This window comes from Hylobates moloch, unplaced genomic scaffold (genome assembly GCF_009828535.3).
Source record: "Hylobates moloch isolate HMO894 unplaced genomic scaffold, HMol_V3 SCAFFOLD_8, whole genome shotgun sequence".
Classification (NCBI taxonomy): domain Eukaryota; kingdom Metazoa; phylum Chordata; class Mammalia; order Primates; family Hylobatidae; genus Hylobates; species Hylobates moloch.
This window is the reverse complement of record NW_026652283.1, coordinates 16,963,018-16,975,675: the sequence shown is the minus strand read 5'-3', so window position 1 is coordinate 16,975,675 and position 12,658 is coordinate 16,963,018. Positions and strand designations below refer to the sequence as shown.

At 33.5% G+C, this 12,658-nt stretch overlaps 1 protein-coding gene across 3 annotated transcripts in view; it reads right to left on the bottom strand.

Annotated features, from left to right (window-relative positions):
* PIK3C2G (phosphatidylinositol-4-phosphate 3-kinase catalytic subunit type 2 gamma) overlaps positions 1 to 12,658 on the bottom strand; it is a 398,295-nt gene that overhangs the window by 371,808 nt on the left and 13,829 nt on the right. For 2 of the 3 annotated variants that reach the window (XM_032159742.1, XM_058442576.1), the window contains exons 2-3: positions 6,953 to 7,708; positions 2,781 to 2,863 (exon numbers count right to left, since the gene is read on the bottom strand). In XM_032159742.1, the coding sequence (XP_032015633.1) occupies positions 2,781 to 2,863; positions 6,953 to 7,630 (761 nt within the window). In that variant the 5' untranslated portion in view covers positions 7,631 to 7,708. The remainder of the gene's footprint in view (positions 1 to 2,780; positions 2,864 to 6,952; positions 7,709 to 12,658) is intronic. The other variant, XM_032159744.2, reaches the window with a different exon arrangement.

Sequence of the window (12,658 nt, the reverse complement as noted above, 5' to 3'; positions counted from 1 at the left end):
AATACAAATTCATGATTCATTCTCTCCTAAACCTTTGCCGAGCATCTACCATGAGCCAGAAACTTCTTTCATATGTTATGGCATGTTATCATATTTGTTACAAGAATATGGCATTTTTTTTGAAAGATGTGGCTTTAAAGTATGTTACAGTGAGAAATCAAAGTTTTGGAGAACCTCTTTTGAAACAGCTCTCAAATTCCATTTGATCTTCTTTTGAATTAAGGGTGCTTGCCACATAGTAGGTCCTCAGACATACTTATTTTTGAGTAAATATCCTGTTGTGTACAAAATAATTATGCATGTATACATTTAATCATTTTATAAATATTTGCCAACAAACAAATTATTGAAAACAAGGAAAGAGTGTGTGAATATAACTTATGGCTTCTTTTCACTACTCTAAAGTTATTGTTTGGTGTATGTTTTAGTTTTCATGACTATTACGAAATAAACTATTTAGAAAAATTATATTGAAGAGCTTGGAAAATGCACTATAAGTCACTGGAATATCATCACATAAAGTATTTTGATGTCACTACTGCATCCACAAAAATATTTCATCTAAGAATATGAAATTGTGTTTTAAAAAAGAGAGTTGCTGGAGGAGCTAATAACGTGGTCTGTGAGTAGAGTTATTCAGAAGAGTGGTATCTTTTTTTTTTTTTTTTTTTTTTTTTTGAGACAGTCTCGCTGTCGCCCAGGTTAGAGTGCAGTGGCGCGATCTCGGCTCACTGCAGGCTCCGCCCCCCGGGGTTCCCGCCATTCTCCTGCCTCAGCCTCCGGAGTAGCTGGGACTACAGGCGCCCACCACCTCGACCGGCTAATTTTTTTTGTATTTTTATTAGAGACGGGGTTTCACTGTGTTAGCCAGGATGGTCTCGATCTCCTGACCTCGTGATCCGCCCGCCTCGGCCTCCCAATGTGCTGGGATTACAGGCGTGAGCCACCGCACCCGGCCAGAAGAGTGCTATCTTAAAGTATTAAGAGAGTTCTTTGCCATGCTTAGAAGGTAAAATAAAAATTAACCATATTTTAGACTTAAAGTAGCAAGTTTCTAGCTACGCTTATCATATTGTCACAGTGAGTAGCTTATTCCTGAAAGAATAAATGTTGATAACATTAAAGACCCTAATTTAGGAATCCTAAGTACTATTTAGAATTTTTTTTCCATAAACTAGAGCAAGAAATTAATTAAAGATTGAACATTTTCGTGAACTTGAGGTGATTTGTTTTGTATCTTTGTGTGTAAGCCTTTCAATCCTTCTTGCAGTTATAGGTTTTATGAGGCAGGGACCTTGCTTTTTTGTTTACTTGTTTATTTTAAATTTGAGTATCTCTCATGCATGAGCTAGTTATTAGACAATGAAACAGACTTTAAATGAATGATTAAATAAATGATTCAAACATTTAATTTCAAATAATCATTTGGTAGAAAGTGAAAGCTTACAAAAATGTGTAGTTATTATATTTCAAACAATAGCCAAAACTGAGTTAAAACTAAAGAATTAAAATATGAATGCATTAGTTTTTCTTCTCTTTTTTTTGAGACGGAATTTCCCTCTTGTCACCCAGGCTAGAGTGCAATGGCGCGACCTCAGCTCACTGCAATCTCCACCTCCCAGGTCCAAGTGATTCTCCTGCCTCAGCCTCCCAAGTAGCTGGGATTACAGGCGCCTGCCAACATACCTGGCTAATTTTTATATTTTTAGTAGAGACAAGGTTTTACCACGTTGGCCAGGCTGGTCTCGAACTCCTGGCCTCAAGTGATCCACCCACGTTGGCCTCCCAAAGTGCTGGGATTACAGGCGTGAGCCACCGTGCCCAGCCTATTTTTTTTTTTCTTTTTGCAGACAGAGTCTCATTCTGTCGCCCAAGCTGGAGTGCAATGATGTGACAGCTCACTGCAAGCTCTGCATCCCGGGTTCAAGCAGTTGTCCTGCCTCAGCCTCCCAAGTCTCTGGTGTTACAGGTGCACGCCATCACACCCAGCAATTTTTTTTCTTTTATATTTTTAGTAGAGACAGGGTCTCACCACTTTGGCCAGGCTGGTCTCAAACTCCTGGCCTCCAGTGATCCACCTGTCTTGGCCTCCCAAAGTGCTGGGATTTCAGGCGTGAGTCACGGCACCCAACCGAATGCGTTAGTTTTTCAAAACTTTCAGAAACGCTAGCAACAGAAGAGGTAGAACTATATAAATTTTAATTGCTAATAAGAAATTGGCCTTAAAGAAGGCATCTATGTTTATATCATAAATTCATTTTTAGATTAACAAAATATCAGTGATTTTTTTGGAATATCTGCTAGTGATCAAATTCATTTCTCAATGAATTAACACACACGCATTTACTCAATATTCTGCCAATCCACTCAAGATAAGATTGAACTATGCTGATTCTAAATAGACTGTCCCAGGTAGGGAGGATAAATTTGTGTTAATTTGGGGGTTAGCCAGAGGAGTTAGTCACTTATGTCATTAAAAAACAACAAAAAAAATTCACTTCAAACCAAACCACCAACAAACAACAAGTGCATGTCCAAATTTATGAAACATTTAACTTTAACCAAATTTTTAAGAGAAAAACATCTATTTGACTATAAACAAAAACATTAACAGAAGTTGATTATTGAACTAATTTGTCAAAAAAATTTATTTTTTAGTGTGTTCTGAAATTACAGGACTTTGACTTTTATATACAAAATTAATCAGTTCAGTGATGTCAAAATACACAAATGTATTCAGGCACAAAAATTTCAAAGTTTAATGAAAAACCAATACTCACTTTTTTACTTTGTTGCAAAAAGAGGCCAGACTCGTATTACTGCTTTGAGGTACTTCCACTAGCTGAATGGAACAACCTATTGACTTAAAATAAAAACTACTAAATTAATATAATTTGGAGAAGAGAAAATATTAAATAATTCTACAATTTTATCCTGTTTCGAAGTTTCATTCAGATTTCATTTTTAATTTTTTTTAGATTTTTAAAAATTGAAGTAATATTTACACATAGAAAAATGCACAGATCTTAAGTATATAATTTGAGTTCTGTGGAAGGCATAAAACTGTGCTATCAGTACCCCAATGACAATATGGAACATTTCTTTCATTTTAGAAAATGTCCCCGTATCTTTTTTATATACATCTGCATATCTATTTGGTATATACTGTTATTTAGATTTCTATCACCATAAATAATGTATATGCATTCTTTTGTTTGTGGCTTCAATGTAATAATACACATATTTTAAAATTATTTCTGCTATCACACATATCAATAGTTTATCACTGTTATTGTGATTAGTAGTATTCCATTGTGTAACTGTTCCACAGCTCATTTAGTCATCTTCCTATTAATGAACCTCTGGGTTGTTTTTAGCTTTTTGGTATTGTAAAGAAAACTATTAATGCTCATACACAAGTAATTATGTGAATGCATGCTTCATTTATTGGGAATATATGCATGAATAGCTTGGGAATATATGAATGAATAGCTTGGTCAGAGAGTGCATGTAGGATTAAAGAAACCATTTTTGCCTTATGCATTTTAAAACTGTTATTAGGTACATACACATTTAAATTTATTATCTCTTCCTGATTGACCATTTTAGCATTACAAAATGATCCCTTTTTTCTCTAATAGTACTCAGCCCTGAAAGATACTTTTTCTGACATTAATAATCATACAAGCATTGTTTTTCTGATTGAATGTTAAGTCTTTTTGTTTCTTTTACTTTCAATCTATCTCTGCCTTTGTTTCTTGTGTCCCTTGTAGACAATAATTGAGTCCTTCCTTTTTTATCTCATTTGTCAATTCCTGCCTTTTGTTTGGAATGTTTATTCTATTTACATTTAGTATATTTATGGAAATTGTTAGATTTAAGGGTGTCTTATTTATATTTGTTTCTATTTGTCTTTATTTTATTCTGTTCTATTTCTCCCGACATGTTTATTTTATTTTATTCCTTTGCTGCATTTTTAGATTTTCTTCTTTCTATTTTTTTTTTTTTTTATAATTCATGGTACTAGCTCTAGGAGTTGCAATATATACCCTTAATATATATCAGTTTACTTAGAGTTACTACTGTACCATTGCATTTAACATGTAAGAATTTACAATAGCAAAATAACATTTAACCCCCTTCCACCCATTATGTTATTATTGTCAAATAGTTTTTATCCACATACACAATAAATCCTACAATAATATGCTATTATATTGCTTTAGTACATTGTCTTTCAAAAAATTTAAAGTAGTCGTTTGTATTATTCAACGTATTTACTATTTCTATCACTCTTCACTCTTTCCTAGATTCCATCTGGTGTCATTTTCCTTGTACCGGAAGTATTTAATTTGGCATTTCTCATGTGCCTGCTGGCTGACTAATTTCTTTCAGCATTTGTTTATGGTAATGTCTTTATTTTGTTTTCGGTTTTGAAACTTATACTCAATGGATATAGAAGTATGTTGTATTTTCTTTTAAAGAATTTAAAAATGTCATTCTATTGTCTCTGGCTTCCATTGTTTCGAGTGACAAGTTTTCTTTCATTCAGATTGTTGTTCCACTGTGTGAAATCTCTTCTTCCATTTTTGCCCCCTTCCATAATTTTCTCTTTTAATTTTGAGATGTTTGAGTATAAAATGTCTATATGTGACTGTCTTTGCATTTATTCTATTTGGGTTGTGGTGAGCTTGTTAGATCTGTAATTTGATATTTTCTATGAAATTTGAATAATTTCCTGACCATTATTTCTTCAAATTAATTTTGCTCCCTATTTTTCTTTCCTGCTGTTAGCATTCCAGTTGTCCACATATTATGTTTCTTGTCTCGTAAGTCTCTGAATCCCTGCTCATGTTTATGTCATCCCTGTGTTTTCTCTACCTCAGTTTGGCTAATTTCAACTGTTTTGCTTTCAAATTATTATTTTTTCCCCTATTCTTTCCTATCTGTGGTTAAGCACATGGAGTAACTTTTTTATTGCCTATATTTTGTTTCCAGCACTGGAGTTGGCCTTTGTTTTTGTTTCTTTGTTTCTTGATGTTTCTAATTTCCTGCTGAGATCATCATTGGGCTAGCCATTATGAACTTCTTTATCTACTTGAACATACTTTTAATAACCAATTTAAAGTCCCCATCTGTTAATTCCAACATCTGGATTATCTCAGGGGCTCTTTTGACTGGTAGAGTTATTTTCTTGAGCGAGAGCCAAAATTCCCTGCTTCTTTACATATCTATGCGTTTTTATTGTATGTTGAATTTTGTAGATGGCACACTATGAATCATTGGTTTTTTTCGTTGGCAGGCAGTTAAAATCCTTCTTGTCTTATTTGCCTTATTATTCTGATTTTTTGCTGTTGTTAGGCCACATCTATTTTGGTTGATGTAGCATTGATTTTAGAGCAAGAGTTTTACTCTTAAGACATGGCTTTGTAGCTTCATTTGAATACCTGAAGTGCTCAGCTCAGTCTCTTCTCTAATTTGGCCCAAATTTCTGCGTTGTAACTTAAAGTCTGTGTAATTAACACAATCCTATCCAATTCTCAGTCAAATGCTGCCATTATCTACTAAGCCTTGCAAGCACATCCCAATACTTGGCCAAGCAGTAAGTCTTCTCTCTACTTCTTACCCATACCCATTTCATAGCTACCTCTTCTTTAGCACTCTGCTTGTCAAATCATAGCTGCTTCTGCAACTTGGAACCGCAGGCACTGCCTTCGCAGTCAGTGATACTGCTGCTCAAATTGGGCTCCACCAGCCTGCATAGCAGCATGAAATTGCCCTCAGGCACAGACTGAGATGATCACAGGGCTCGCTTTTCTCAAGGATTTATGTTCTGTACTGCCTATTCAACACCTTCAATCACCTGCTTCACTTATTTCGTCTAACTGTATGGTTGTTTTGAGGAGTAGGGAAAGTTTAGTAGTTATTACACTATTGTGATCAGAACTAGACAGCCCTAAGATTTACTGAATTTTAATTTAGATCTTTTGAGGTGCTACTTCTTTTGCAAGTGAATTCAAATGAAGTAGAATTAGATGTTTCTTTTCCTATGCACTTACTCCACCTGTTATTTTACTATTTGCCATTATTTGTTTGCAAGTTAACATGAGCGATATGGTATTCCTGAGTTCAAGTATCATATCTGTTCTTCTTTGCATTCATTCTGGATAGCATATCACAATATGTTTCAAGGATTTGATAAATAGTTGTTGAATAAATAAAGAACCCTTCTGCCTCACCCAGGAAACTGCAGCTGCAATAATGTTTCTTCTTTTTTAAATCGGAAATAAATATTATTTACTTCTGATTTTACTTGTGTCTAGACTCAAGCAGAGAAATAAGCAGAGAAATCTTCAAATACAGAAAAAAACTCTGGTGACTAAAATGATTGGAAAGCTAGTAATAAAAGCACTAATATGAGTCACACAATGAATACTTAATTTCCTACCCTTGGAATGATCTCAATAGAAGTTGCCTGCCAATCGTATAAATTAGGAGACTCTGGGTAAAGGGGCATTTTTTCCTACCAATAATGATATAAAGTTCCAAATCATTACAACGTGACTCAAAATATAAATGTAATGAGATGTATTTGTGTTTGTGTATGTGCATTAAACAAAAACCAGAAAATATTATCAGTTAAACCTTCAACTCTGCTATTTTTATCAATGAAATGAAAGTACCATAACTAAAACTAAATAAAATTTTATAATAGTTTTGATGAAACTGGAACTGGAACTTTATAGATGATATTTTTTTAAAAAATTTCCATTTTTCTCAGAAAAAAAATCATTAGTACAAGAACACATTATTTGTGAAATTTTTTTTTCAAAAGTAAGATGAATAGATTTCCCTATTTAAGGTTAGTTATCTTCATTACCAAATTAGCCCAATACATTATTGAATGATTCTTTCAGATTCATATTTTTAGATTGACATGTGTTATACTTACCTCTGTATTCTTCTGCCATGTACTTTCCCACATTCCGTGTTGAAGAGAGCCTTCCAAAAGCATCAAAGAGGGTTCCACAGCGTTCACGTGTCCACTCCTTTTATTCTCTTCTTTTGGCATGACGTCACTTGAGAAGGATGAATTTGTAGGAGCAATGCTACTTTCAAATCCTATATGGTAGTTACGATTTTCATTTTGTAATTCTTTCTGTAGATTAATTTTATCCAAACTTGTGAATGATGGAGCTAAAATATTGAATCTGGAATCATCGGCACCATGATGTTTTCCTATGGGGCTTCCCCAGGAGCATTCTTTATTCATATTTTGAGGTTTTGGTAACACAGAAGGACTAAAACCAATTGCCGGTGCTTTCCTAACTTGATGCCAGGAGAGTTCACGGCTTTTAGAAGTGAATTCATTCAAGGATATTTGGTGTGCTTCATTTAATGAATGCCCTTTTGAGTCCCATTTTGGTGCAGTGGGCACAAAAAAGGTGTTTTCATCAATTTCACTCTCGTAGTGTGGAATTTTGCCACTGATCTCATCTACTATCTGATCAAAACCCAGACTGACTTGGCTAGAAGAATGGGGTTGATTTACAAAGAGAAATTCTTGGTGTTCATACTGCTTTTCATGTGATTCATTAGGATTTGGATCCGTTTGCCAAGAGTATGCCATTTTTTATTTTATGTAACTGAGAGGGTTGACTCTGCTCCAAATATCTCCTTGGTAATACAAAAGAAGATAGAAATTTTCCTAGAAAAAGCATAAAATGAAAGAAAAAATATTTAATTTGAAAGAAAAGATCTTGTAAGACAGATATAGGATAAATAACTATAAACAAGTGTTTTGTGGGCTTCTTTTAGCAAGTGAAATAATTGCTTAAGTAACTATAAAACTCTATCAGCTTACAACATTATAAGTCTGAAAGTATTGACTTTGGATAGACTGACAAAACTCCTGTGATAGAAAAATAAGTTCACTTCAATTATAATGAAAGTTTCATGAATCGATTCAAAGTCAATATTCCCTTTTTCTATTGAATATCCACTTATCATTTGAGTACAGAGGAAAATCTATAAGCATGTTGGCATGCTAAAGTATCTTTCTTATTAGCTAAACCGTCTCTTCTTGACCAGAAATTACCCCATCCATAGACATAGTTTTAACTCTTTTCTGCCCACCGCAACAAATCACCTTAATATGGTTAGCTAGACTTTTTCTTTTTTCCCAAAAAACTCTAAATAATTGCAAAGCCTTTTATACTTCCCTAAAACTACTAACATTAAGCTCATCAATTGACTTTATGTTAGTAAATTCAAAAGATAGTTTTCAGTCCTTTTTGAATTTATCTCTTCACAGGATTTGATACTGTTCACCATACTTATAATTTCTTGCTTTCTCACTTTGGCTTTCCATGACACTGAAATTTCTGAGTCTTTCCATGTTTGCTCTTTCTCAAACACTGGCTTTTTTTTTTTTTTTTTTTTTTTTTTTTTTTTTTTTTTTTTTTTTTTTTTTTTTTTTTTTTTTGCTTATTATGCATTTTCCATCTTATCCTTTTCAGAGCTTGTTTTCTTCCCTGTTATTCTTTTATTGTAAATTATTTCATACCTCCTGTGGTTTAAATTACCATCCCATCCATTTGTCAATGACTTTAACCTTGGCCACTCTTCTTATTACTTAATCAATAGCTCCATTTGGATATTTTTTAAGTCTCCAAGTGAAAGTCCAAAACCAATCATAATTCACCCAAGAATCTGCTCTTATTCCAGTGTTCTATGGGGCAAAAAAATGACCCAGTTATTCACGCAGTTGCTCAAACCAGAAACCAGAGTTTCACCTTTGAATCCTTCCTCATCTTTCTTCTTCTATGTCCAATAATCCACCAGTCCTTGTAGGATTTACTACATAAATATATCTTAAATCTGTCTTCCCCTCTCTGTCTATCACTACCATAGTTCTCACTTCCATTTTCTGCAGTTCATTTTTGTGCCCTATATAGGAATCCAATTATGTGTGTTTTATTTAACACATTAACCAAATATCTCCACTGGTTATAGTTTTTCAGTGGTTCCCTATTATCTCAGGATAACGTTTATAATTCCTCAGTTGACTTGGAAGCTCCTTAATGACACGTGACACTGCACACTCTCTAGGTTCACCTTATGCTACTCAGTTTCATTCTCTCCTTTTCATCATCCTGGCCTTCTGGCTCCTCAAAAGGACTTGATTTTTGATAACTGACATTTTCCCAGGATGTTATCCTGGACACTCATCCTGCTTCTTGCCTTGCTAATTCTTTTTCATTATTCAGGATTTAATTGAAATATTACTTATTCAAATAAACCTTCTGAATGCCCAGGAAAGGTAAAACTACTGTATATTTTCTACTGTTTACACTTCTCATTGGGACTAATAATTACACCTGTAATTACATATGTACCATTTCACCTTTCCATTAGATCATCAGACCATATATGTTTTTGGTTTTTCTTATGTATAACTCAGTGCCTAGTCCATTGCTTCACTCAGAGTAGATGCTCATTTGTTGACCATATTATTTAATAAACTTTTTAAAACCACACAGGAGAAAAATGAAGTTGTGAAGTATTTGGTTCACTTTGATGGATTTATTAATTCTCTTAACAATTATATGTGCATGTGGTAAAGACAAAAACAATTTTTAAAGGATAATTCTGGTAATGACTATCAAACATTTCTCTATCAATCTTTTTTTGCAATGCAATTTGATTTTTATTATATTGGCGTTTAAATTTTTTTCCAAAATAATAATCACCTAAGGAATAAATGAATTAGATTTATTATACTTTATATATTCTGTAAAGTAATTGAACTAACTGATAAATTTGGGAAAGATTTTCAAGAGATGTATGTAAATGGTGTATAAAGTGTTAACCAGAAAATGAATCTCAAAATATTATTTAAAGCTATTATAAGAATTCATGAGTCACATAGCTGTATCATTATCTACCCGAAACGCCCTTTTCAGGAATGGCAATTTTCCTCTTTATGTTTGTAGTATAAGCTATGTTTCATTGGAGCAAATTGTACTCCTTCAACCGTCTGTCTTGGAACTCAGAATTTGTAGCAGGTGTGACTTTAATTTTGATGACAAAACTTAATATTCTGTTCCACTCTTTCTTAGCTTGACTTGCTCCTTGTAATTTATTATGGCAAATGTAGCTATATTAAAGTGATTTTTACAATTTTTGATGCTTTCAAAACCTTGAGTTTTTTTAATTTTATGGAGCCACAGGAAGGTCTTTAAATAAGGTATCATTGGTCTGATGCTGCAATTAAAGATTCCTTTAGGCTGGACCATCTTGTTATTGTTAATGATACCTAACATTTTTTGAGCACCTACCCTGTGATAATGCTTTATATATATAGATATTTACATGTTTTAACATGTTTATTTCTCACTTCAACCCGTCAGATATATAATATTATTACTACCACTGAGCAAATAAAGAAACTGAGAAACAAAAAAGTGTATTAACCTACCTAAGGTTTGAGTTTATGTTCACAGATTTATTATAAACAGGGATTAAAGGAGGCACATGGGTGAACATGACATACTAGTATAACATGTAGAGCATGCCTGGATTTTGGCCCTGAAACAGAGTATTCACTCAACTCAACTATCGCCACTAAAAAGGATTAAAAACTTCTTAATTTTTATTAACAACAACATTTTTTTCAAGTACTTCTCACAGCAAGCTTGAAATGGGTTAGAAGCCTGTCTGAAAAAATTTCATTATCGTGAGATAAAGGAGAATGAGAAATATCTTTTCATATTGAAAATGTAATAAAAATACAACCTCTTCCAGATCCATTTCTAATATTAAATTTGGTTGTTTTAAGAAATTTCTAATAATTTTCAATCTTCTTTTTACCATCATATTCTAGAAGCTATAATATTTCTTAGTTTATAAATGAAAATGTTATTTAGTTCCAGCCAATAAACGTTTGCATTTTGCATTATGAAGTAATGTATAAAATAATTAAAAGTCATACACTTCGACTTTGAAACAGAACTACACATGTAGTTTAAGAGCAATTGTGACATATTTGAGAAGGCATGTCTAAGAGTCCCTGATTTAAGTAAGACTGCGGAACTATAGAAAATGTATTTCATTGACAAAACTGTGTCCCCTCAAATATTCCCATGTTTTGATCCCTGGAACCTGTGACCACAGTAAGTTACCTGGCAAAGAGGATTTAAAGCTGCAGATGAAATTAAGTTTCCTAATTAGCTGACCTTAAAATAGATTATCTGACTGGACCCAGGGTAATCACAAGGATCCTTAAAATGGGAGGAGGCAGAAGAGATTCAGACTGCTGTGATATAAGGATTGAATCCACTTCGCTGGCTTTTAAGATGAAGAAAGGGGCCACATGGCTAGAAACATAAGACATCTATAGGAGCTGGAATAGTCAAGGGATCTCTACCTTGGAGCCTCCAGAAAGGAATACAGCCCTGATGAAATCTTGATCTTAGTACAATGGGACCCATGTTGGACTTCCGACTTACAGAACTGAAACATAATAAATGTGTTGCTTTAAGCCCCAAAGTTTGTGACAATTTATTACAGCAGCAATAGAAAATAAATACAATATATAAATTGAAAGGTATTTCCTAAATTAACTGGAAAATCACAGACTAGAATAAGTATAGAAGACCACACACACAAAAAAGCTCTCTATTATTGGTTGGAAAGTTCAGCTTAATTCAGTGATATTTGAAAGGTGGTATTATCAATGACAACTCCTTAGTGTACCACAATCGCTTACAACCTTGTATTCAGCTCAACTTGCAAGAGGTCAGTTTCTGTTGAGGATTAATTACTTATCTGGCTTCAAAGAGAAAGTACAGACAAAATTTCGGCACCTGTCAGAAAAAGGACAGCCCCTGCCAGCTGCTTCTATTTTTTAAATCTACAAAGGTGTAAATATCATTCAAACAACTCCAATGTTCAGAATAGGAACAAAAATGTTTATTTTATAAAAGAACAACAAAAAAGGAACCTTTCTTAGAATGTTTGTTCTTGATCCAAAAAGTCCTGGCCACGTTACTAAGAATATCTACAGGAGGAAGATCAGAGGAGTGTGGAAGAAATAAATTATTGGACTAAATAAAAATGATCTTTATTTCAGATAACAAATTTTAGGAATATAAAATTTACCAGTGTTTTAATTTATATAAATGTCATGGGAGATAGAGATTGTGCCAAGACAGGATGTGTCAATGTCTAATGAGTTAACCATCTGTATTTTTAGTGAAGTGGAAGGGAAGTCTATAACTATGGCGGCTGACCTGGTTACTCAGAGGGCTCTGAGCTGGAAGGATATTCTGAAATTCCCAAGCCTCTCTTCATTTGCTCAACCAGTTCCCAAGTATCTCCTCACTTGCTGAGCCAAGTGTATGTATTACATAGACACACACACAGAAAATCATATTTTAGCAAGACATAAATCTGACCTTCCTCAGTTCAATTTGGTGTATAAATTCAGAGAAGACAATAACTAGATAGATAGATCGATAGATCGATAGATCGATAGATAGATAGATTTATCTTTTATTATTTACATTATCTCACTTTTTTCATTTCTAATTTGGAATTGAGTGATAAGGTAAACATTTTACTATTTACATGAGCTCTGATACTATTTTTATTTAAG